The sequence below is a fragment of the Empidonax traillii genome, unplaced genomic scaffold, assembly GCF_003031625.1.
Source record: "Empidonax traillii isolate 1590-97213 ecotype Southwest subspecies unplaced genomic scaffold, ASM303162v1 scaffold1311:size157242, whole genome shotgun sequence".
Taxonomy (NCBI): domain Eukaryota; kingdom Metazoa; phylum Chordata; class Aves; order Passeriformes; family Tyrannidae; genus Empidonax; species Empidonax traillii.
The window spans coordinates 109,911-134,886 of NW_020956504.1; the positions used below are offsets into that span (position 1 = coordinate 109,911).

The following is a 24,976-nucleotide window of genomic DNA, read 5'->3' on the forward strand; positions in this document are numbered from 1 at the left end:
ACCTTACCCTTGCAAATGAACATTATTCTCCATTACCGCTATAACTAATTCAGTGAAATTTCTCATGTATTTTAAGGTGATCAAGACTTTAATTTTTCATTTTTGGAAAAGAATACCACAGATTTGAGTTATATTCTGCAGAGCTCTTAACTGATATTTTCTAAGAACTTCTTCCCTAACTGTCAAAATGTCTGATTATCTCACCAGCCATTCAAGTTGTCAGAGTGCAGTTGGCAAACTACCGGTTTTTTACAGAGGAATTTGAGAAAGAAGGAGAGAAAGATTGGCAATGTGCCCTTGAAGCCCAGAAAGCTGTATCCTGGATTGCATCAAAGGAGGTGTAACCAACAGGCTGAGAGAGGTAATTCTCCCCCTCTACTCTGCTCTGGTGACACCCCATGTGGAGTGCTGCATCTCCCCTACCATCAGAAAAAAAGGTAACTACTAGATTACCTTCCTGATAAAATTCTTGCCAAGCTTCTAAATTCATTCCAGGTATATTATTACAATGCTTAAAATCCTGTGGAAACTTTCCAAGTTGAAAGGCATCTTCTGGCACTTCAGTAATTCCTGTGTTGTCACAAATCACGCGAGACAATGAGTGTTTTTTGAGTTCATGCTTTTGAGCTTCTGTGAAAACATTATCATTTTCCCACCAAAATCTGGAAAGATTAATAGAAAATTTTTTGAAAAGATCAAATTGAAAGAGTTGGTTATTCTTACCTTCACAATACCTTATGTAAAAGCCAAAAAGTAGGTAGATACTAGTAAAAGTAAACACCATGACCATACAGAATCAGTACTGAAAAGGCTAGTGTAAGTCTGATGTACTGGCCAACTCAGCTAGTGTGTTAAAGGTAGTTGGTTAAAACTACAAATTAGTTATATTTGCAGAATTGCTTTTCATTGATGAAAAAGGGTCACAAAAAATGTCAATCTTGAGAGAAAAACTTGAAAAAAATTTGATTGAACAGGATGCTTACTCCAACACACACCAGTACTTGCTGTTCACTTATAAATTGTTCTGAACATAAATTAAAGGAGAATTGAGGGACTAGTCATAAGAGATATTCCCATACCATAGCTTTTGAATTCTGCTTGTAGTACTGAATGGTTGCTATGAAAACAGGTATCGCTGAATGCTCCTCTGGTTAATATGGAGTACTTAATTTTCTAAGAAACCTGTAGATATGCAGATTCATTATAGTAGAAAAACATAATACAGTAATTATGCTTTTGCTAAGACTGGAAGAGGTAGGAGTTGCTTTTTTATCAGATCAGGAGTGTGGTGTCAAACAGGATAACCAGTTGGTGCTTAAAAGATGTATCTATTAAAAGATATACATTATATAAAATATATATGTATGCTTACACACGAATGTATATGTTTAAAGAAAAGAAAACACTAGGGGGAAAAAAGGAAGATAAACATTTTGTACATAAAGACATTGCATTAATACTTCTGGAGAGTCTGATAGAACATCTGTATTAGACATTGTTAAGCATTTCTAAACTTCCAAGATAGTTCTGTCTGGTACTCTGGTCAATTAGGAATTTCCCAAATTCTAGGCAGCATTTGTGATAATATTGCCTACATTGAAGGAGGAGGCAACCTACAGAACCAGCAGTGGAGCTAATGTCCCTCAACTCAGCAGCACTGTGACAAGAAATGCAGGAGAGGTGAAGGAGCTGGAGAGAGGGAAGAAAAAAAGAATCCTTCCTCTTACACCTGACCTTCACACTGTTCCCAAACTTCTCAGAGCATACTGAAACTTCAGTGACTATTCCCAGGCCCCTTCATATAATCAAAGCTATCAAACACTTATCTCCACTCATCTCTCTTACACCTGTTATTTCCCCTTTCATGAACATTATAGCCTATTTACTTTCATCACAAAATTTAATTTTTGTGTACACTGCTGGGAAAATTTGAGCAGAAAATGATTTTTTATCTACTCGGTAGATAGGTATTTAACAAAGGCTGCTCCATTCAATCCATCTCAGGTGACCAAACCCCTACGCAAAGAATGACCAAACTTCATAATTTCTGCCCAAATATTTCAAATCCTGAGATCACAAAAAGATTCAGAGACAGAAGAGGTGAAAAAAGAAGGCTGATGGATTGGAAAGAACTTTTTTCAGGTGATGTGGTTGAGTTTAAGACAGTGCTTGGGTTTAGTACACAGGAAAAAGAAATCCTTTTATATTTTTTCAGATTACTGACAAAAGATTTTAGGGCCATCAGAATGGAGTTCAAACAGATAAAAATTCCACTTTGTTCTGATTTCTGATCTTAAAAAGTATGTTAGAAGAGATATTTTTAAATCCCTACTTACTGACTTGTCATTTAAGGTATTTAGTGTCACTGGTGGAGATACAAATAACACCCAGTACTCCATCTCACCAGGCATTGCAATGAGTTTTAGACTTTTCCATTCTTATGCTTACTGTGTGACAACTATAACATGTTGTTACATACTTCTAACTTCTCTTAGATGGTTCCTTTGGTATTAATGACAGAACACTATTTCAAATTTAAGTTAGCTGCCACAAAATTTGTGGCAGAAACTTGTGGGATTCTTTCATTACTAGAATTCTATTTTTCTCAATTGGGAGTTAACATATTAAATTATGCTTATGTTTGATTAATGACAGTAATATTATAAGGCACTGAATAATAAGTAGCATTGTAAGGCACTGAATAATGGAAACAAGACTGGAAGGACCTCCATTGATACCCCTTCTCCAGATAGGGTAAAGTATGCTTGTACAATTCAGAGGACTTTCAACCATGTTTTTAACTCAGCTGAGTGGAATATTTGTTGTCTATACAGTTTATGCTAATAAGATATCACCTTTATGATTAACATTGCTTTTTCCTGTGAACTAATTAATCAGATTTAAATTCTACCTTGGATGGTTATTTCTATAATGGTTTCTTTCCATAACAGTGACTTATAAGGAGTTTAAAGGTGAGCGTAAGGACCAGCTATACTTAAAACAGCACTGCTAGCATGGTGTGAGCTGTTTAAATGAGTCATCTCATGAGATTCAAAATTACTGCCACAGGTACAAGATGGAAATTAAAAAATGGTGGTTTTATAATTGCTTCAGGAGCAGAAGTAAGATATAAACTTCTTCTTGTACCCTACTGTGACCTGACACTGATTTCTCCTGCCTTCCGGGTGTGAAGGGTTGTCCCGGAACAAGATGATGATGGCAGTTGTGCAGGGTTTGTTGAAGTGACATCCTATGCAGTGCCAAATGAGGCAATTCTGTGAGCATTCTGTAGTCCCAATCCACATAGGTCCAGGTACATGGTGTTTTTCTTATCCTGTCTACAAAACCTGAATTACAGGGTTTTTGGCATCGTTTCTGACTTTGCTGCAGTTGTCAAAGAAAAATGTTGAGGTTCTTCAAGTTCCTGAGCACAGTGCAGGGGGGAATAAAGCCTGCATAGTACTACATCTGTCCTCACAGAAGTTAGTGGTCCCTGCCACAATTAACATCTGGTGGCACCTTGCATTTTCAGCAGGAGTTCAAAGCTGGATATCTCAGTACCATAGATACAAACTCCATGTCATCTGGAATTGGACCTATGAGTGGACCTAGGAAGAATAATCCAAAGGAGCTAAGGCAAAAATTGGAAGAGGCAGAGAATGATTTGTTTAAAGCATATTTAAGCTGCTGTAAAATCTCCATTGCTACTGCTTTTTTTACACATGATTTTACCACATGAATAAACTCACCGGTCACCATCCCTTAGTGCTTTCATCTGCTTTCCAATTATACATGCAAACAGGGGACCAGTTCTAGCACCTGGAATAAAGTCTTCCACCAGACCGCCAAGCCAAACATCAATATTGCTAGGATTATGGTACAGTTCCATGATTTTTTCAGTGACATTGTGATTCATTATTACTCTATTCAGGTCAGTGTGAGTTTCCAGTTTTGGCAAACCACAGAATTCTCGCCATTCATTATAACCTGTAAAATATGATGTTAAAAGGAAGATTAGTGATTGCTAAGCATGATATATGAATTTAATAAATCTATAAGCACTGGATTTTGACAACCTTAATCATAGTCTTAGACAGTTATGTATAAAAGGAGGTCAATTATTATTAGTTAAATTGATCAGGGAAATTATGGCAGGATTTGAAACTACAGGATATGCAATTGTTACATTGTTTTAATGAAGGAAAACTAAAGTTTAAAATAATTCTCTCATATTAAGGCAATGAAAACATGATAATAGATAATAGCAGGATACACTGTATCTTGAGATTTCTAGACTAGCAATACAGGAGTCAGATGACGAGTGGTTAAGAAGCAACCTGAATTAAGTTAGTAACTAAATATTTTACTAAAGAGAGTGTTTGTGGGCTCACATTCAGCTTTCTGGAAAACAGATTTCTTTTACATTCAAAAAATCATAGAGTGGTTTGGGTTGGAAGGAACCTTAAAGCTCATCTAGTTCCAGGAGCTCCTTGTTCATATATGCAGGTCTCCTGGCATTTTTGACTGGCTTCCTCTTTCTTGGGATGCGTTGCTCCTGAGCTTTGATCTTGCATATTAACCAGCTTTCTTGGGCCCCTCTTCCCTCCAAGGCTTTATCCCATGGCACTCTACCAAGCTGATCCCTTAAGAGGCAAAATCTGCTTTCCTGAAGTCCAGGGAAGGCAATCTCACAATCCTAAGGATATTGAATTCCACCATTTCAGGGTCACTGCATTCAGGGCTGCCTTTGAGCTTCATATTGGTAGCCAGCTCTTCTGCTCTCAGAAGCTGTAGCATACTTGTAAGAGTTTTGACACTGAACAATGAACCTACTCTATTTTTTTAACAGCTGATGCAATCAAATTAAACTAAGCTCCAACAGTCTTCCTCTAAGCAGGTATATCCATGACCTGGAGGGCTATTGCTCCTTCACTGTTAGTTCAATCTTACCTTAGTCTAACTGAAATAAAAAATTTAGTGGAAAAGACCAGGCACAAATGTGTAATATTTCTTAAAATGAAGTGTGTACCTAACTAAGCCATCTACACCACTTCTGGAGATATCTGTGAACACCTCCTATGGTTGGTAGAGTCAGTGAGGTTGTGCCTAAGCTGACCTATCCCACAGGCTGAGCCTGCTGATGGGAAGTAGTTGCTATAGGCAGAAACCCCACTGCTCTGGAGCTGGATCTAGCAAGAACAAACTTCAGGTACCTACACTGGGCACACCACAATCCATTCACAAGTACTGTTCTAGATTTCAGATTTACCAGACTGTTTTAATTTCAAAATCTGTGGAATATTTTATTTCCATCAAAGTTAAAAATATTAGCAAATTACATTTTAAAAATACTTAAATTACTTTTCTCATTAGCAGAGCTATTATTTAAAATCCTATGATTACATTTCAAATATAAACAGTTATACTGCAGTTATCAGTTGGAAGAAAATTGAAGGAAAGGCAGCAGACCTGGGAGTCCATGATCACGGCCACGCTGTAAATTTAAGGATGCTAAATCAAGTGAACCATTATTCGACAATACAAAGAGTTTTTCTGTTAACTCCTCATTCAGCAGTTGATCTTGCACCTGCAGTTTTGCTGAATGTGCTAGAAGACCTCTTAGTAAAGGATCCAAACCTCCTTTAAACACAAAAATAATAGTGTTACAGAACATATAAAAACCACTCTAACTTTTTTAAAAATGTGAATGCATGTATGTTTCTATGTTTTTAAGACATTGTCCACCCAGGCTTTTAGATTCAAACATATGTAAAAATCTCCTATAGTTTAAAATAGAAGTAACAGTGCTATGAAAAACCTCCATCTTTTTCTTCAGAAAAGAATTTCCAACCTGTTAATAAATTTATCCACAAAAAAAGATATGAAGCATCTTAATCATCAACCATCCTTCTATTGTCAATCTACTAGACTGGTTTAATCTAGAGAGTAATGTTTTTCTGATTCAGTCAACTGTTTAATTCAGAATAGACCATCTGAGTTTGAGTTAGTACTCTGGAATTCATTCAACAACTTCAATAAATGATCAAATTAAATAAATGTGCCTATTCTTAATTCAAGGTATGTCACTTTGAAAAAAAGCTACAATATTCTGGGGAGAAAGAAACCCAAAACCCAGAAACAGTTTAAAAACCATACCTTCTTTAATGAGCCTCCAAGGACTAAAGAAAACTTCATGCAAATGAAGATTTGGGAGTTCGGGATCATCTAAATACTGTGCATTCAGTCGCTTTACTATTGGTTGGATTGTTGCATGACCAAAACGAAAAGCAGCTGTTGAAAATACATTAGAAACTGTAGGATTCACTGTGGGATCATAACCTGTATAAAGGCCGATATACAGATTAAAAGCATCTGGACCAATGATTTTGGGAATATAATCTCTTAAAGTAATAATCTGAAAGAAAAGAAAAAGAAACATCTTTCAACATTTCTATGGATGAATAGTAATGAATTTCAAGTGCTAAATACCTTTTTCTTCACTCAACTATGCCCAAGCATTTGGCATGACTAAGAGCAGTATTATCTGGTAGACAATATCAGTCTTATTTTTGCAGTAAGGAGACAAATGACCAGAGAAAATCCATGGCACAGCTCAGAACAGAGATTACCAGTGTTGCTCATTTACAATCCATGGGGGTAATCCAGCTCACAGGAGGTGTGCTGAGATTAAAAGCCTTGATTGTGATGGTGTAAATTATAATACCCTTAAAAGTGGCAATGAAAGCATGAAGGACTATCAAATCTTTCAAGAATGTTTGCTACTAGGAACGGATTCCATTTTCAACCATATATTTGTGACACAAATCCTCTTTACTTATTATTTGGAATGACCAGGCTTTAAGATACTGTTGCCTAGAATCCCCTTGTAGAAATTTTATACTAAACTCAAGATAATTTATAGACTTCTAAGGAACTCACTTCAAAAATGAAAAGAATGATAAACACCTTCCGTCAAATGCTTTTATAATGTATTAGTATTACAGTGGCATGGAAAAGTTTATGAGTAATCATGACAAAAGGAAAGAAGGGAAAATGTTTTAATGTACCAAATAAAATGAAAGTGCATTATAGGTTAAAGATTATGCTGAACTCAATAAAGCAAAATGGGATAAATATGAAGCATAATGAACTCAATAAAATACCTTATATATTCAATATAATATGCAATAAATATACAGACAAATGTATTTTGAACTTGATCTAGAGCATATTGAAAAACTAGCTGGCATAAAATAGCATTATAAAAAACTTGTATCTTTATTTTAGGCACAGTGAAGAGACAAGACCCTTCCAGAATTTACACTCACTTTTCTCAGAAGGCAGAGGTTTATGTTTTCAGGTTAGGTTGTGCAGTGGACAAAATATTTAAAAGACAATATGTTATTATCCCTTTTACAGCCCCTTTAATGCAGCATATGAGAAAAATAAAATTATTGTAGGAAATTAATACAGACACTGTCATTTGAGAAGTTAATAGTTTGCTACATTTGCAAAGGTTTTGCAAGACAACAGTTCTAATTTTAGATGCATAGTTTTTACAATCAAAGACTAGGTTAGTCATGGATACAAACATCATGGTATGACTAATTTTTTGGTTCATTGTAAATCCTAGATTTAAGCTGCTCATAAAGGGCAGACTCCTGGAAGGAAAGGGTAACTCATATTTTTCATTTGCTCCAGAGGCAACATTTTCATTTCTAGTTTTCTTCATAGGGAAAGAGGGGTTGCCATTTCAGGATATGATAATTAAAAGGTTAAGGGTAAAAAGGGATCTTATGCCTATTCTGAGCTAGGAGAGGAAATTTCCAGTGGCTAAATGTGGCTCCATCAAAGAGATTTGCAGGGTAAATTGTTACTAATACAGCAGAATGTGATACTACTACTGGAGTCTGTCAAAGAACTACACCTAAAATAGCATCGAGTATTTGTGTAGTCTCTGAATGCACCTTGCCTAAATTTGTCTGCGTGATGTCAAGGAGAGGCCCATTACAAGTTCTCATAACTAACACATTTATAAGTTTGAAAGAAAGTATAAGCATCTGATAAACATAAATTATTTTTGTTACAATTCTTTTGCATGCAATCCTTGCTCTCAGAGAATAATATAAAAGGTTTATTTCCTTCCATATATGGTGTAAATAAGGATAGTACTTTCTCACAGTAGAGAGTTCCTTCAACAAATGAGAATCTCCTGTGCAATCAAAGAAACGTGCTTGTCTCAAAATATATCCATAAAATCAGAGACAGAAAGCAACTAAATGGAAAAGAAATTGCAAACTAGTATAATGAAGTTCTCCATCTTTTATGACTTATTTTGAGTGTATTTATGAATAATAAGTTCTCTTCCAGGTATTTGTAGCGGCATAAGCAATGTGTGTGGATATAATGAGTCTGAACCTGCAAAGTAATGGATGATCTTAACTCCTTGTGACATTTTTGAGATTAGTGGCAATCCAAGGTAATCCAAGGACACATTGTCCTCCTAGGACACATTGTCACCTCATAGCATCAACTTCAAGCTCTACAGAAGCCTCATGAAGGAAACAATTTTAGTCAATAATGTGAATATTTCTATTGTCTCACAATGGTATTGTTTCAACAACAAAATTTAGTGAAAAATTATGACAGAGTGCTCACATGACTTTTGTAATCTACATGATCAGATAGTAACAGAGATTAAAAGCTTTTAAATGTTATTCATTTAGTCATATCAGAGAAAATAAAATGCTAATTTCTTGGCAATTCAGCAATATCATTGGATAAGTATCCAGACAGAAAAAGCATCTGAGTGTCTTACAAGAGTGTCCCAGGTTGGACTTGGCTCCCAGCCAAGTGCCTGGACCCCGGGGACAAAAACCTTCCCCCTCCCCTTTTACTTTCTCCCAGCCGACCGAAAAAAAAAAACACAAAAGAACCCAAACCAAATAAATTTCAAATTTATATATATATAAAGAAAACTATATACATACTACCAACCAAGGGGAACTCCCCAAAAGGGAAAAGGGAAGGGAAAGGGAAAAGGGAAAAAGGGACAAAAAGGGATGCCAAAGGGACAAAAAGGGACAAAAAGTCAAATACTCCCCTCGAGAGGAAGCGAGCCACACCACACAGCTACCACAGCACTGTCCGCCTCTCAAGGCCAACCAGACACACCAGGCCTCACTCCCTCACCCGGACAGAGTGACAGTAGAGTTACCTCCACCTTGGGTCCGCCGGAAGAAAGAGAACGAGAGCTTCCTCTCTCTGCTTAATTATACTCTTGCTTACGTAAAATCGTATGGAATACTGGGAACATGACCTTAGTTCCTTGGTTACAACCTGATCACCAAGGAAGGTCTAGATTCAAAACCACTACAAAGAGTGTCAGAAAAGGCTTTGTATAGATTTTACATCACACCATGAATCCCATGTGCACTGTTTAGAGAAAAAGTAACTGAATCCTGACCTGTAAACGATAATACTGCAAGTCAATATTGTAAGTCAAACAGGCTGTTAGTGTTAAAGGCAACACTCTTCTCATTCAGACGGCAGAATTACAAAAGGGATTCTCAAGTGTCCTTATAAACTCAGTGAGTATCCTGGCTGCGTTTGCCTCCAGGCTGAGCCACCTCCAGCGGAAGTCAGCCACACATTAGATATTTGGAAATATGTTACATGATTTCTGATTATTTTTAAGAACTTTTTGTTTGTGTTAAAAGTTACTACAAATTAGGTGCAAAAGCTATAGGAATTCATATTACTTTTCATAAAGGTCAGCACTTTCCTTGCCACAATGGTTTGAAAAGGAAAATGAAAAAAAAAGACTAGAAGAGAGATTTTTATATATATATTTGTAAGAATCAGAAAACATGTCTAATATAAATATTTTTACGTACTTTTCTTCTGTATTTTCCTACATTTATTTCCTCTGTTATCTTCTGTCAACAGTAGCCCTTGAAATTTTTGCATTAATACTTCACTGAGAACTTCACAGGCATTTTTACACAGGGAAGTTATTATTTATATAATACCTATGAGAAAGTAAGCATTTTGAACTCTATTTAAATATAGAGACACTACTTTTAAATAGTTTCCTTTAAAAAAAAAATGTATCTGAAAAGGTTTCTTCAATAGACAAAATAGACATCGGAGAAGCCCGCACAAATATGGAATTGAGTAGAAAATGCCATGAAAATCAGAGCATTGAGGTGTCTGGACAAACTAAGCACCAGGATGTTGCATTCAGGAGAGTGGAAAACAAAACAAACTTTAAACGTGTCAAATTTGAAGCCCAGAAATAGATGTGAAGGAAAAAGTAACAAGTTTTCAAAAGCCACTCACAGAAACATATTTGAAGTTTTATGATCTGTTCTGTTCTAAGATATCCGCTGTAATGTGTAGATAAGCAAGTAACTAACCTGATGCAGAGCACCAACAATTTTTCGTGCTTCTTGGTAGACCTCCTCTGCACTCCAGTGGCTGTTGATACGTTTGAGGGCTCGGGCCAGGCGATTGTGTTCCCTCAGCCACAGTGTGTGCATAGCAGTAAGAGACGTGACTTCACTGGATCGACTGTCCCCAGCCAGAAAGCATTCAATCCTCTCCCCTTCACTTGCATTTGAGTCCTGTGCACAAGGTGATGGGATCTTATCTGTAAAAGGCAGGTATTCCCGATGGTTATCATAATATTTAAGGTTTACTCTAAGAAGGCCTTCTTTGCTTGTTAAATTCCTCAGTTTGTTTTCAACAGCAGGGGTACTGCCATAGACTGTAGAAGCATCAAGGAAAGAAGTTAAGCCATTGATCTGTTGTCTTGGATTTATCACTGATACATTTCCAAAGAGAATATCATGATCACCAGTGCCGCATGCAGGAGATGAGCGGTAGAAGGGCAGGCAATCCATCCCTGTGGATAATGTATCATTGGTGGTGACCTGCATAAAAAATAAGGGCATTTTCTGAGGTGAGGAGAACAGCTGTGGATGCCGACTTACGGCTTGTCTAAGTATTTGCATCCTCCCTCTCTGTTTTCCATTGTTCAGATCTCATCTACATATTCTAAATCCATTGAGATTGTTTTCCTTCAGATTTAAGCAAAGAGATGAACCTTTTTTAAGTAAAGACAGAGATAAAACCCAAAACTTTTACTCTGTCATAAGCTAATGATGTAATATATCTACACCTAAATCAGTCTGGTTTCACAATCAAAATTCATCATAAAATGTATCAGACTGAAGACATGAACATCTGGTCGAATTCTGTTCTACTGAACAGCAAGTGAAACAGGTTTACATGTATGCATGAGAACATAAAGACGAGATTCAATGTCTGCAGCAGCACACTATAAAAGCTTTGGTTCAATACTGAATTGTAATCCTGTTTCCTAACGACAAAAAGGCAGATGTGAACATTCACCCTGCTTTCTGCCAGTCCCACCAAAATTCTTTTCCCATATTATTTGACAGTGACAGCTGTCTTATAAGCATTAAATTCTGACTATCTTTATAAAAAGCAAAAGCTGCATGTAGACTTTGGTAAATGAAAGACTGCCTGGTCCTTTTTTGGTTTGATCCCCACACAGGTGAGACACCAAGGTCAAATGATGATCCAGCTTTTGTGTGATAGTCAGCACAGATATAGCCTGAACCAGCCTGTCATTTGGTCAGCTATTCCAAATATAGGCACAGGGTCTGAGAGAAACATGAAGGAATTACAGAATGAGACTTGAGGCATAGATAAAAATATTAGGATAATACAGCCTAAACCAGACAGCTTGTTTTGTCACAATGGAGCACTGAATATGGCATATGAATAAATTAACTGCTGTGGGGAGGGTAGCAGCAATGCTGGAGAAGGATAGAAAGGAAGAAGAAGAAAGGTTTCATTCATGTTTTAGGATACCCAAGAGGAAAATCCAGGCCTGTCTCAAAAGACAGAGTTCAACACTAAAAGAAAAGCTGCCATATTGCAAAATTACTAAAATCTGTCTGTGTTGTCTAATGCAGATTTGGCTTTACAAACTCTCTTTTTCTGGAACTAACATTATTTCCAAATTCTGACAGTACTGCACTTCGCACTGACAATGATCTGTAACAGCCTGTCCATTCCAAGAGTTTAAAAGTGATTAAGATCAATTAAAAAATTTATAATAATCACAGAGTATGAGTGTTAGGGAATATGAATCTACTGTTTTCTTACCAATCAATCAACATGAAGTAGGTACAAATAACACTAAGTAAAGCTGCTCAAATATCCCAGAAAATAATAATGTTCAAAAATTTGAGCAAGAGAAAATAAATGTTTTGTACAGACATATGAGCTAACCCATCTTATTTGTATTTTATCTGCTTGCTTTTCATTTTTCAGAACTCTCTGGCAAGAGACAGTGAAAACTGTATATGTTATATAAAGTGATGTAATTTCTTCTTCATTCTTCTAATAATAAAGAAATCAGTCTGTGAAGATAGAACAGTCATTAAATTGAGGTTAACAGTAACAATGTAATTTTGGAATGACATTAATTAGTTTTGTATAATAACATTGTTACCTCATTTATTATACCAGACAAAATTTTCATACTGCTGAGAACTCATGATGTCAGTAGGGATTGATACCAACAAAGCATTTACATTGAGAAAGTGCTTACTTTGTTTTACAACTTTGTTTAGTAAAGAAATTCTACCATTATTTCTTCATTGCCTAGATTTTGGCAAATCAAAGAATGTTGTGTTTGAAGGAAATAATTTTCTTTTTCCTTCTTTCACTGATTTCTGAAATTAATAATTTCTCTGCCTTGTTTTCTATTTAATATTTGTATCTGCTATTAAGTCTTTTGCTATTAGTGTGGTTTCTTTTTCCCTTCAGCTGTTAATATAAGCAAGCAGCGCATCTCACACTAGAAATACCTGAACTTGACAGCCACAGTATTGTATGTTTTTGTGTGTCTACTGCTTCTAGTTATCAGGAAAACCTGTAAGAATTCAGGTATAACCACGAAAAGAATGTAGGAGATGCCTTTACATTGTTAAACAGCAAGGCTCACACCAAAACCTATCAACAGTGAATGAAATTCATACTGAATAATCTCTAGTTAACTGCCTCTGCAATTTCAATTCAAACTGTTCTGGTCCCCAGTGGAGAAAAACAGCAGTAATGAACATTAAGGGACTTACAGAGCTGCATAATGCCATCCTTTCCCTTTTCACGGGATAAGTAGTGTGCAGTCAGAAGCTGAATGTGTAAATGAGAGGTTCCTTAGGTTATTATTCAAAACATATTAAAAATAATCTGAGTGAAAAAACGGACCTTTTTCTGCTGAAATGGGTACAAAATCACCTTTCCCCCCCAAAAAAGCTAGTGAATAATGTTCATATGATCATTTTTTTGCCTTGCATAGTTCTAGATGGAAAAAACTCTCAACACCACCCTGGTTGGCCACAATAGTTTTACTATGTTGATTTAAATGCTCATTATATATGCATGGTCAAAGATGGTGATGGTGAAATTCTTTAATTTGTAGGAAAATGAAAGGCACTAATTGTTTAAGTGTATTGCAATGTGTAAACTGTTATTACAGTTAGACAAAAATCTTTCTTATTGTTAATTTATTCAGTGGGAAATGACCTTGTAAAAGGATTTTTGCTGTAGACGTAAAAGAAAACGAACCTTATGGTCTATGAAAGTTTCAAAAAGAGGAAACCATGAATGTCTATTTGTGGACATGAAACTTAGAGGAGAGTCCACGACCCTGACAGCAAGTTGCCACTTCTGAAACACAGAAGAAAACAGCGAGGGCTCACTTTGCTGGTTGCTGAGTGCACACTGACTGATTTATTTGTAGCTGAGACAGTAAACTGTCATGTTACATGTCACCTTTTGCAAATCACCTCACTTTTCCGTGATGGTTTCTTTTCCACCTTGTTGTATCTGAAGTAACTGAAAGCTTTTCTGGATTGTATCATACTATGTGTACCTGCCATGTCTAACTTATTGGCAACAATGTAATTAATACTGAATTCACTACTGAAGTCAGTAGCTCTCCTATGAAATTCTTCCTAATGCCTCATTATGTCTCAGCTCTAACCTGAAATAATCAGCTGAGGAATGTCAGGTTAACTTCACAACCCTCTTCCATGTGTCAGGCTGATGTAAAAGAATTATAACTTAAAGCTAGTGGTTTTTTTTCTTTCCTTTTTTTTTTTTTTTTTTTTTTTTTTTTTTTTTTTTTTTTTTTTTTTTTTTTTTTTTTTTTTTTTTTTTTTTTTTTTTGTTTGGTTTGGTTTTTTGTTTCGTTTTTGTTTTTTCATGTTATGGGATACTGAGGAGATATAAGAAAAGAATGTCCAGGCTCCACCAGAAACTACAGGGAGAAATTCTATAGCCTTTGCTATAAAAACCTCTGGAATAGAAAATCACAATTGTTTCTGTTAACCTATGAATCATTTACCTACACTTGTTATTAATATTAATGCACTACTGCAGCTTTCAGTCCTTCATTGAATCGCACTGACTCAGAATATTTTCCAGACAGATTCCCTAACTGTGCAGTCAGGAGCCTCCTCTCCCTACTGCAATCCCCAGAGAGCATGTGCAGCTGTAGGCAGCATTGTCCTTTTGTGAGGATCCTCCCTTGGGTGTTGCTGTTGTAGGAACACAGCAAGAGAGCAAACTGCAGCCTCTATGTTTACATTGTTGTATAATATGCTATTGATTTCACTGTCTTTGGAAACCAGCCACAGTTTCTTCATATGCAAAAAGAGTGTATAAAGGTAACTGTGGCAGTTTTCCAAATATTAAATAGGTGGAGATTAATTTAATTAAAATTTCAGGAAGAAGATTAGTTCTAGAGGGTAATAGCATTTTGTTTCAGTGTTCAAAATCAGTTCCTCTGGTCACACTATTAACTGCAACATTTTATTTTTTTTTAAATACAGAATCTATTCTTTGGCTTTGAGAAAAACAGTCACAAAATACTAGACATATAACAAAAGCAAAAGAACAACCATCTTTCTATCTGTCCATCAAAGCAGTGAATAACAGATTAATTACAAAACGGAGCTGAAAAATTCATGGGAATGTAATCATGTAACAAATCTTAAAGTTGTGAAATTTATCAAACACTTATAGGGTTGTGACTGAATTTCTTTGTATATCCCCCACCATGGCCACTCATGGCTACATCAAGGGTAGCCATGGACACATCTTGACCCATCCCTCTGCTAGGCTACACTCCTGAGCAGGAGCAGTGTCTAGGCTACACTCAGTGCTAGGTTTGCACCTGTTCACATAACTTGTCTGTAAGACCATCCTTGAAACAGCTCCAGGAAAAAAAATCCGAAAATCTGTGCCTTATTTAGAGCACTGAAGAATGCACTTGCAATTCTATGCCATGAGAATCCGTGCAACTTCTTTCTCTCTGCACTGCAATGCTTCTACCACAAGAATAATGTCAGCCTTGGAGTCCCTTTTGAAAGATCACTTACGTTGACTCTTTCTATAAGTAGATGGGATTTCTAGGATTGAATTAGTCAGGGTTCAGTGATTAGACTTCTATGGTCTCTGTGATCTGCATTTGATTGAAGTTCTGGAAAACAGTGTGAGTCCCTTCTCAGTCTAAAAAATTCCTTTCAGTAATAAAAAAATATGGGAGTTTTGAATTTAAAAATCAATACTAATCATGCTATTTCAAAGAATATGTCATAAACACAAAACATAAGTCTTTGCAATTTTATAGCTACAGCAAACAGACTTTTTAAAAATTGGAGTCAATATATTGTACCATATGGTTCAGATGGATCCTTCATCACATCGTGCAAAACACTGCTGGACGGGGGCTTGATGCCTGCCCTAATCTCTCCAGGTAAGACGTTGGGAATGACAATGGTTCCAAGGCTAATACTTAACAACACAAACAGGAAAAATTATTTCTTGCCCCAGATGGAAACTTGAAAAATAGTAAACTAGATATTTTTGTCAGAACTATGGTATACTCTTAGTAATTAGGGCTGTTGTGGCTAATTCAGGTTACTCAGTGCCTCAGTCACTCAATGTCTGAGAGAATGTGATTCTCTAAGAAGCCTGTGTTTTTTCTGAATGCTCTCAAGATATGCTTGCAAACTCAACAATCCATATCTCCAGGGTAAGAGAGACTAGATTTACCTGCTTGTGGTAAAATTGCAAGCAGTCATTAATTTAACTTAACCTTCCCTGTGTTTTAAATTCTCTCACTAAATGGAAGATGAGCCACCTTTTAACACAGAACCCAATTTGGTTCCCATTAAAGGTAGCCAAATATTTTCTTTTATGTTTAGTGAAAGAGGAATGAGGCAATTAAAGAAAAATGAGACTGTGACATGTTTAACAGGTACAGTTTTTTGAGGTGAAAAGGGTTTTCCATTCTGATGAAACTTATTCCCTATGTTGGCTTCAGCACATAGAGAATCTGTTCAGTAATCAACACTGAGGAAAGTTATTTAGGTTGCCCTACATAGAGATGGGGGCATCAGTTCAAAGGCTGTAATGGGCATAGAGCTCTCCTGTAGCAGGAGTTGGACTTTCTCTGCTTTTTGAGAAACAAAAACATGTTTTTACTTTGTTACTCAATTTTTTGAGTGAAAGAATGACTATGCTTTTAAATTAATTGATCAAGAATACAGGATCCTATATTTATATCAATGTATGTTTCTTCTAGCCCTTTAACAAGCTTTGAATTCATATTTTACACCTGCTCAAAGCAAAGACTGGATGTATGAAAGTTTCAGCAGCTCCCTGAAGATCGCTTTATACATACATTGAAGAGATAGCTCTCTTCAAAAGTCTACTTTAGCTGGATGAGGTATCTTTGCTTTCAATGAGTAAAGTTAAGATCCTTTCACTTTATCTGGCTGAAAATTTAAACAACTACTTTGCTATTTTCCCCAATGGAACACAAAACCTTGAAGCGTGAGAACAATAATACTGGGAGGAACTAGTAAGGTTTCTCTGCAACATAAATCTGAGGTAAAAATTTGATGCTTGTATTAAGTGCATTAACTAAAGTTTATTATCTCTGAAAAAAAAAAAAAAACAACTACCTGTCTAATTTAATAGATGCACTAGGTTTCAATTTTTCTGTTGCTGTCTGTTCTAATATTTCTTGATGATCTATCAATTTTATTTATAATTATTTCAGTACCTGTGTTTCACTATTCTGTTTCACTTTACTCACCTGTTTGGAGCCTGGAATTTCTCTTCAAGAAGTTAATTTAGAATCTTACCTTTATTGGAAAACATGGATTTTGTTTTTCACATGTCATCTGGCACTCCATCCCATTTAGGAAAGTGGTTCTACTTGTGCTCTGGGGAGTGAATGCAATATCATGGTCTATGTACTGTCCCCATACCATAATAATATCAGAATACAGGTTGTCTTCAGTAACAGCCTCATTAGATGCATGAATAATCTTTTTTGTCACTTCACGAACCTGAGAAGAGAACTATTTTAGCTTAACTGCCAAGTAATGTAGGGGAAACTGATTAAAGCTGTCTTCCCCCACCCCCAACTTTATATACTTTTAAGAATTTGCCTAAAAACAAAACAAAACAAAAACCCCAACAACAACATCAAAAACCCAACCTCTGACAGAATCTTGTTTCTGTTGAGGAGCCGAGATCCAGGTGCAACAAGCAGATTCAAAGATGTTTAAGCTAAGTTTTTCTCTGTTTGCCAGTGAGCAGTGTATCTTTGATCTGTTCCTTTCCAGAGAATTTTGAAAACCACAAGTTTCTTTAAGACTGTCTAAAAGTTTTCTTTCTATTTATTCTGTTTTCTCACCCTTTAATGAATGGATTTTCTGGGCAACCTCAAATCACTGTCAACACACAGAGGCTCTTGGCTCCTCTGTACATAAATGGAAAAGCTTATGCAGCCCAGGAGACAAGTTAGGTTGCAAACACATGATAGCTGAAAGCTCTGCTTCCTTTACCCAGGCAGGGAGAAGCCAAATCATATTTCTGAAGCACTTCAGTGCAACTGCACAGAGATACAGATGCTCTGAGGAGGAACACATGGAGATATCTATGCTACATTTCCAGCCTAAACTAATAACCAAGCAAAACCATCAGAGCAAAATCAGTACTCAGTTTGTGAAGATAAGGGTGTCATTATTCACAGATTCCTCCCTCGTGCTGTGAAATATTCCCTGGCGTAGAGCAGCTACCTTAGAAGTCAAGCAACTGAAGGGGCAGCATATAAAAGAGTGTCACAGAGTCTGTAATAAACATAAGGGCTACATAATGAATGTATAAGGCAGGTTTAGTTAAATAGAATTGTTAAATACAGTAGGCAACATGGGACTTGTTAAGAACTTCAGAATTTATACTGAAATAGTCAACAGGAAGATACAGAGAGTTCAGCAGGAATTCAAGTGCTTAGGTCAGTATTTTAATAGCTTTGGTGGCCACAAAGCCCAAGCAACTTCTTCTTGCGATTAGTAAGATTTTTGTATCGCTGTTAACTTACACAGCTACACTGTGTTCTAGTATTGCTTTATGGTAATACTCACATTTATCTATCACCTTCACATTATTTTCATGTTGCTTTTTAAAGGATATAATAAAAGTATATAAAAGTAAAAAAAAAAAAGAATTATGTAAATGAGAAAAAGTATTTATAACATTAGTTTTATCCTATCTTACTCCAAAACAAATCAGAGTTTTGATTTTGACCATGTGCTGATGGTCAGACATTATCAGATTTGGTACAGTTATATAATCTTTTTTTAGGGTATTTTACTTTATATCCATGGACACTAATGAATCTAGAAAAAGGCAGTTTGTACTATCTACTGGAAATTTACCTGTGTAAATGTCAGGTTTTCATCTTTGAGTGCTAAATTGTGCAGCTTAGAGACAATGTTATTTAATTAATAACATGAGTTGCAGATGACATTAACACTAGATTCTCTTGCTTATCCTTATTAAACATACAGCGGTTAAAATAACAAGACTTTGAGTCCATCAAAAGTCAGGTTTCAAAGAAATGATGACAAACCAGAACTCGTAAATCCAGCCCAAATCATTGCACACTGCGCTGGGGAATTTTTCACCTATTCCTCTGTGCAAATATTTTTGTTCAAATTTCCCTCTGTAGCAGGTCTGCTATTTTTTAGGTATATGAGCTGCTAAAATCCACAAATATTGCAATACTTTCTAATCTCAGTAACTTGGGCTAGCTAAAAAATGAAGTTATAATTTGACAGTAATACTTGTTAAGTCTTGCTAGTCTATGAGAAACAACATACATGCACACACCAGTATGCATGCTACCACATCTGTGTGCTTTATGTTTATTTTGTTAACACCCAAACTTATTTTCTCCCTCCTCCTTCACTGAATAAAGGCACCATTATTGAAACAAATCACTGGAAACTCTAGGCTGGAAGGAAACTCTGGAGATCACAATGTGCAACTTTATATTGAAAGCAAGAATTAGGTTACTGAAAGACTCATCAAGTCAGATCTTGGGGGTTTCCTATGAAGGATATTCCAGCGGTTGTCTAGGCTGGAATTCATATTACCAACTTGAATTCCTATATATATGAAAGCCTATTCCAACATTTAGTTGATCTCATAACAAATTTATTTTCTTGTATCATGACAAAATTTTCTCTGAAGCAACCTGGGACCATTGTCTCTTGCCATGGCAGCACTCATCCTTTGCATCCTCTTCTCTATAACAGCCTTTTCATCCTGGGAGGGTCATGATTAGGTCCACCTTGCACCACCTTTTCTCTACCTGAGCAATCCTCACCCTGGGTCTGCTGGCTGTCCAGCTTCTAGCGTACACCAGGCCAGGCCAGGCCAGGCCAGGCCAAGCTCATGTGGCTGGCTCATGCCCTACCTCTTTCCACCACAGTACTTTTTGGAGTGCAGAGCTGCCCCTCAAGGCCCCACTGCACTGTCCCATAGGCTTATCCTAGCCAGGGGCAGGGGACCTCTCACTATGTGACTGGCTGAACTTATGCTTTAGCAAAGCCAGTGGCTCCTTAGCTGAGTTCCACAGATACTTTTGAAGTATTTGACACAGGTACTTCATTTACTGTTGTAAATGGAGATCTGTGATGGCAGGTATGGTTATAACCCAGTGTAAGTGTTTCAAGTAATCTCATGGTGCATTTTCTAACCAAGGGTAGCTGGAATCCATTGTATTGGATGCTGAGATCCCATCCTCGAGGTTGGCTGAGCCCATCTTCATAGGATGGTGGAAGCCACCTAGCCAAAGCTGTGTTGGATGCTCCCCATCTAGGATGTTCCCTATGAAAAGGAAAACAAAACAAAACAAAAAAACGCATAAAAAAATAGCAGCACAGCAAAACAAAAAAACCCCTTGAACTTATAAATGTATTCTGAATATACTATATATTTAAATATTTATATAATATTTATATAATTAATATAAAACCTGAGTACAAAATAATCTAAAATAATCTAAAATAAACATCAGTCACATAACAATATGAGATTGCAATAAGATGTTCTTGTAGCAATCTTTGAAAAGACATCGAATACTGGTCTTCATGTGTGCCAACATCAGTTTGACTCAAAAGGAAAATAAAGAAAAAATATATTGTTAGTGACCCAAGTAATTTTCCCTCTATTATGAATATTTAAAATGTATTTTTTTAATATAATATTTTAAGATTTGGTTTTGTCTGTTTGGGATTTTTTTAACTTGTCCTGTTCAAAATTTATCATAATTTTAAAATATGTATCAACATTTAAAAGAAGAAGCAAGTTTTTTGCAATGCACTCTGTTGACCAAAATTGTCAGTTAAGCCACAAAGAACCAGAAGCATTCCCAGACAGTTAGTAGAAATACATAGTGCTAAAATGTACATTTATATGTCTATGAGGATGCTAAAGAGGAAACAATTATTGTATTAATACTTCAATGATCACCAGCACACTGAAGAAGCTCAATTTGCCAAGCTATATGGTACAGTAATACACTTAATTATCCACAATAATTCACACTTGAAGGTTGAAGTATGCTTTAATTCAAATTAGTTACAGTTGATTTGCTTTTATTGAAATTGCATAAAATACAGCACATAGTGTGGTGCTATTTCACTCAATTAAAAATAATGAAACGTTAATGTAGCTGCTTAACCAGTGATTTTTCTCTTGATTGCTTTTGTATTTTAGCAGATCACTGGAATGCTGCTTTAGTAGAACCCTTCTCACGTGCCTTTCATTATTGCATTAAACATGTTAATGTCTTGGAATCCTGCTTGAGTTAAAAAGGCAGCTGAAATAATGAGATTTTGCTAACATGCAGAGTTATAGAGTAGTCAAATTTGATTACTATATATCCTGTTTATGAGAAGTGAGAGTTTCCATTTACTCGTGAAGTACTGAGGTTGTACAATTTGGATTTTTTTGGACTGCCTTACAAGGAACTTGGAGTTTTAAGCTGCAGTTCACTGCCCAGATTTATATCTTTTGAATGTTATTTTAATGTCCTGCCTACTTTCAGGTAAAAAGAATGAATACCATATGGCAACTTAATAATTAGATTTTATAATGTTTTACAATGCACCGAGGTACTACGGAATTAATTTCTGGCAAATATGGAACGCTTCTGGAAAATAAGCTTGCCACTAAATTGAACACTTGGCATATTGAAGTGAAGTTGCTATCCTAAAGGAAATATCTCAATTCCTTCTTATAATCAATGGATTCAGTCAAGGCTGCTTGTTCTTTCCATTAGGTGAGCCATACTCGTACTCCTTACTCTTATGGTACTAGACCTTTAGACTGAGCATCAGGTTCTTCCTTACCTGATGGAAGAGTTAATGACACCGATGAAATAAAAATGCTGCAGATAAAATTCCTTCTAGATACCCAAATACTAGGTGTACAAAAAGTAAGCTAGTCACCTAAGAACCTGTCCATCAAACCAGAGGGACAGACAATTCCTAGGTACCATCCTGTCATTCCATTCTACTTCTCATTACTGGGAACAGCCCAAGATGTAGCCTTGCATTAGATGAATAACTACCTCTGAAAGCTAAGATTAGTTGAAGCTGATTACCCTATAAGATTCCATTCCTTCAGTACTTGTAATTTCTTCACCCTTGAATCTCTCTCATTGCAACAGACACTAAAGAAATACACAAATCAATGCTAGTTAGTTGCTATAAAAAATGGATGGGAAAATAACTCTTTGGATTTTTTTCCTGTTCCTTATGCTTCATTATAAAATGAAAAAAAAATATAATTTTATTTTGCTCGTTATTCACACATAAATCTTAGGATAGAAAGAAAAGCAGAATCTCTTGATATCTGTTACTAGTAAATGTGGGTAATGACACTGCTGTTGAATATTAGATGTCATGTTGATATTTTCCATAGAAGGCCACGTTTATGCTATTCTGCTATGCCTTTGTTCTAGGAAGTGCACACTAAAACAAAGTAATCTCAGTGCTGTGGAATAAATTTTTTGTAATTGATCTGATTTGTGCCAAATATGTGAATTGATTTAGTAAAACATCTGTAGAGTATTTCCTTGTTCATTTGTAAATAGATTTAAGTAGATTTTTCTTGTAAGCAACAATTTCAGAGTGAGTTTTGTTTTCAAATTTCAGCTATGAAATGCAGTATTTACTGAACTACAGCACAGCATCATGTTCCTACTGGGTGACCAAAAGTACAGATGCAACATGTCCTGATATATTTTCTGCCAGAAAGTGGCATATGTAAAGCAAGGAAAAGCACAGGCTGGTATTTCATTAAGTATCTGTGAAGTCTTTAAAGCTGATTTACATCACAGATTATGTTATTTACATTATAGTGCAAGAGGCTTTTTAAGCTGATGAATTTTGGTAGATATTCAGGTATTTCAAGGGGCTCACAAAGTGAGATCTGACTCACTGGTTTCAAAGGGGTTTTTTGTTTGTTTGTTTTGTTTTTATTTTGTTTTGTTTATTTGGGGTTTTTGTTTGTTTTGTTTTGTTTCTCTGCCTTACATCTTTCACAAAAATTTAGAGCAGAGTCTAAAATACCACCAAATATAAGTGGTGGGTTTAAACTCTGATGTGGTGCAAGCATAAAAATATATAAAGTAGAACACGGTGACTGCAGACTAACGAGACTCAGTGGATTATTTACCTTACCCAGCTCTAGGAACCATATTGAAATGCCTATACATATCCTAGTACTATCAGTCACTGAAGAGAAAAAGATCTTTGACCTTCCCTACAGCGGTGTGCTTCTCTCCACCTCTAGGGAGAAAGACTACACAGCCATATCTGCAAACTAAGAGCTTCAGCCATGCCTATGTTCAACTGCATGAATCTTGGCCAATGTATTCAAGCCCTGATGGAGCTGTCAGTGCAAATATTAGACTAGGTGCTCGTTCAGATTCCAAGCAACTCTGCAAGTGCCTGGGGGAAATTATGGGTATCCACACAGTTAGATTTATGAAATTGATGCATATCAGGTTGTGTCCTTTCAGCAAAGAGTCTAGCAGGCATGATCCTTGCAAATGAATTGTGATGTAGCAAAACAGAGTTATCTTATAAAAACAGACTGATTGAATAATAAACTTCAGAATTTTACTGTTCTGCATTCAACACATTGCAGATCAACCTGTACAATGCTTATGGCCTTCCACTTTCATCTCTGTAGTCCTTCACTTTTAACATTACAGCCTGCCTTTCAGCTTGTGACCTCATGTCTATGTATCAAAAGACTGCAGACTATAAATATTGTTTAAAAGGGATCCCATTCTTAGTTTTACACCCACATTGCATTGGAGGATTCTGAAGAGACAGTTACATCTATTATATTGGGTTTTTCAGGAAACAATTGCCACTCAGATTAGACAATAAGTAGACTAAAAAAATAGTCATTCAGATAGCCACTAAACATATATTTACGTAAACAGATATATAAAATTAAACATATCACACAGAATATTTAGATGCATGCTTGCTAACTGTTAGGGTTGTGGGAAAATATAAAAATGAGAATCTACTTGATTTTCCTATTGCTCCTAACAAAGTAATTATATTTTCCTGCTTAATATAATTTTATCCAATTCAATCAAAAATAAATGCTGGGTTAGAATTAAGTTTGCTCCATCTATATAGGAAGAGTCGTCTACTGAATCAGTCTTCCCTAAATGTAAAGTTCCTCACATAATCTTAGAGGTCTTTAGAGGGAGAGCCTGTCTACAAAAATTAGTGCACCGAAGTTTAAATGATGAGTTTTTTCACTGGAAACTTTAAGAGGCACTTCATGTAGAGACACACTGATGCCAAAGTTAACTGATTTAGGTCACTTCCCCTCCACCAATTTGCTAGGAAAAATTAAACAGGATGAATTTAAAGAAGAAGAAAGGAGGATTTTTCAGGGCACAATTCTTATAATACATACCTGTTATTGCAGGCACCAGTGATGAGTCGATATTTATTAGCTAAGCAATTGTTTGGACATTTTGGTGGCAACATATAAGGGAGACATCCAGAAATATTAGCAATCCTAGTGAGCAGATCAGCTGATAAAAGATCTGAAAGGAAGAACCCAGACAAGCAATTTGCTGCATGTGATGTCGCTGCTAGAGTAGAAAAGGCATTACTGTCAGCTGCAACTACAGCATTCTCTCTCTTCTTCCTAGGAAAGAGCACTTAGTGAGAAGTGCTGCAAGAGGCTGCCTCAGGTACTTAGGGGAAGAGCTGGTTTTATTATCTGATGCACAGAGAACAAGAAAGTAGTCCAGCAATAGCTGAGGGCTGAGATTGACCTGCCCTTTTGTGTCTTCCTTTGACCTGCTCTCTGCTTCCTTGTTTCCCTGTGTTGTAATCCTTTGCTTGGCTGGTCCCTGTGCTTACAACAAAGGTGTAAAAAATGCCATTCAAAACCAAAAGTATATACCAAGGAAGAAAAATGTGGGACTGGAAAATGAAGAACTTTAAAGACGTTGTAACTGATTATC

The 24,976-nt window shown here is 36.1% G+C and overlaps 1 protein-coding gene across 1 annotated transcript in view; it reads right to left on the minus strand.

Annotated features, from left to right (window-relative positions):
• The window catches only part of TPO (thyroid peroxidase), a 36,936-nt gene that overhangs the window by 3,993 nt on the left and 7,967 nt on the right, over positions 1-24,976 (minus strand). The window contains exons 4-11 of the mRNA XM_027906523.1: positions 24,418-24,550; positions 20,163-20,292; positions 17,256-17,462; positions 10,419-10,934; positions 6,157-6,415; positions 5,470-5,640; positions 3,750-3,987; positions 454-662 (exon numbers count right to left, since the gene is read on the minus strand). Coding sequence (XP_027762324.1) covers positions 454-662; positions 3,750-3,987; positions 5,470-5,640; positions 6,157-6,415; positions 10,419-10,934; positions 17,256-17,462; positions 20,163-20,292; positions 24,418-24,550 — 1,863 coding nt within the window. The remainder of the gene's footprint in view (positions 1-453; positions 663-3,749; positions 3,988-5,469; positions 5,641-6,156; positions 6,416-10,418; positions 10,935-17,255; positions 17,463-20,162; positions 20,293-24,417; positions 24,551-24,976) is intronic.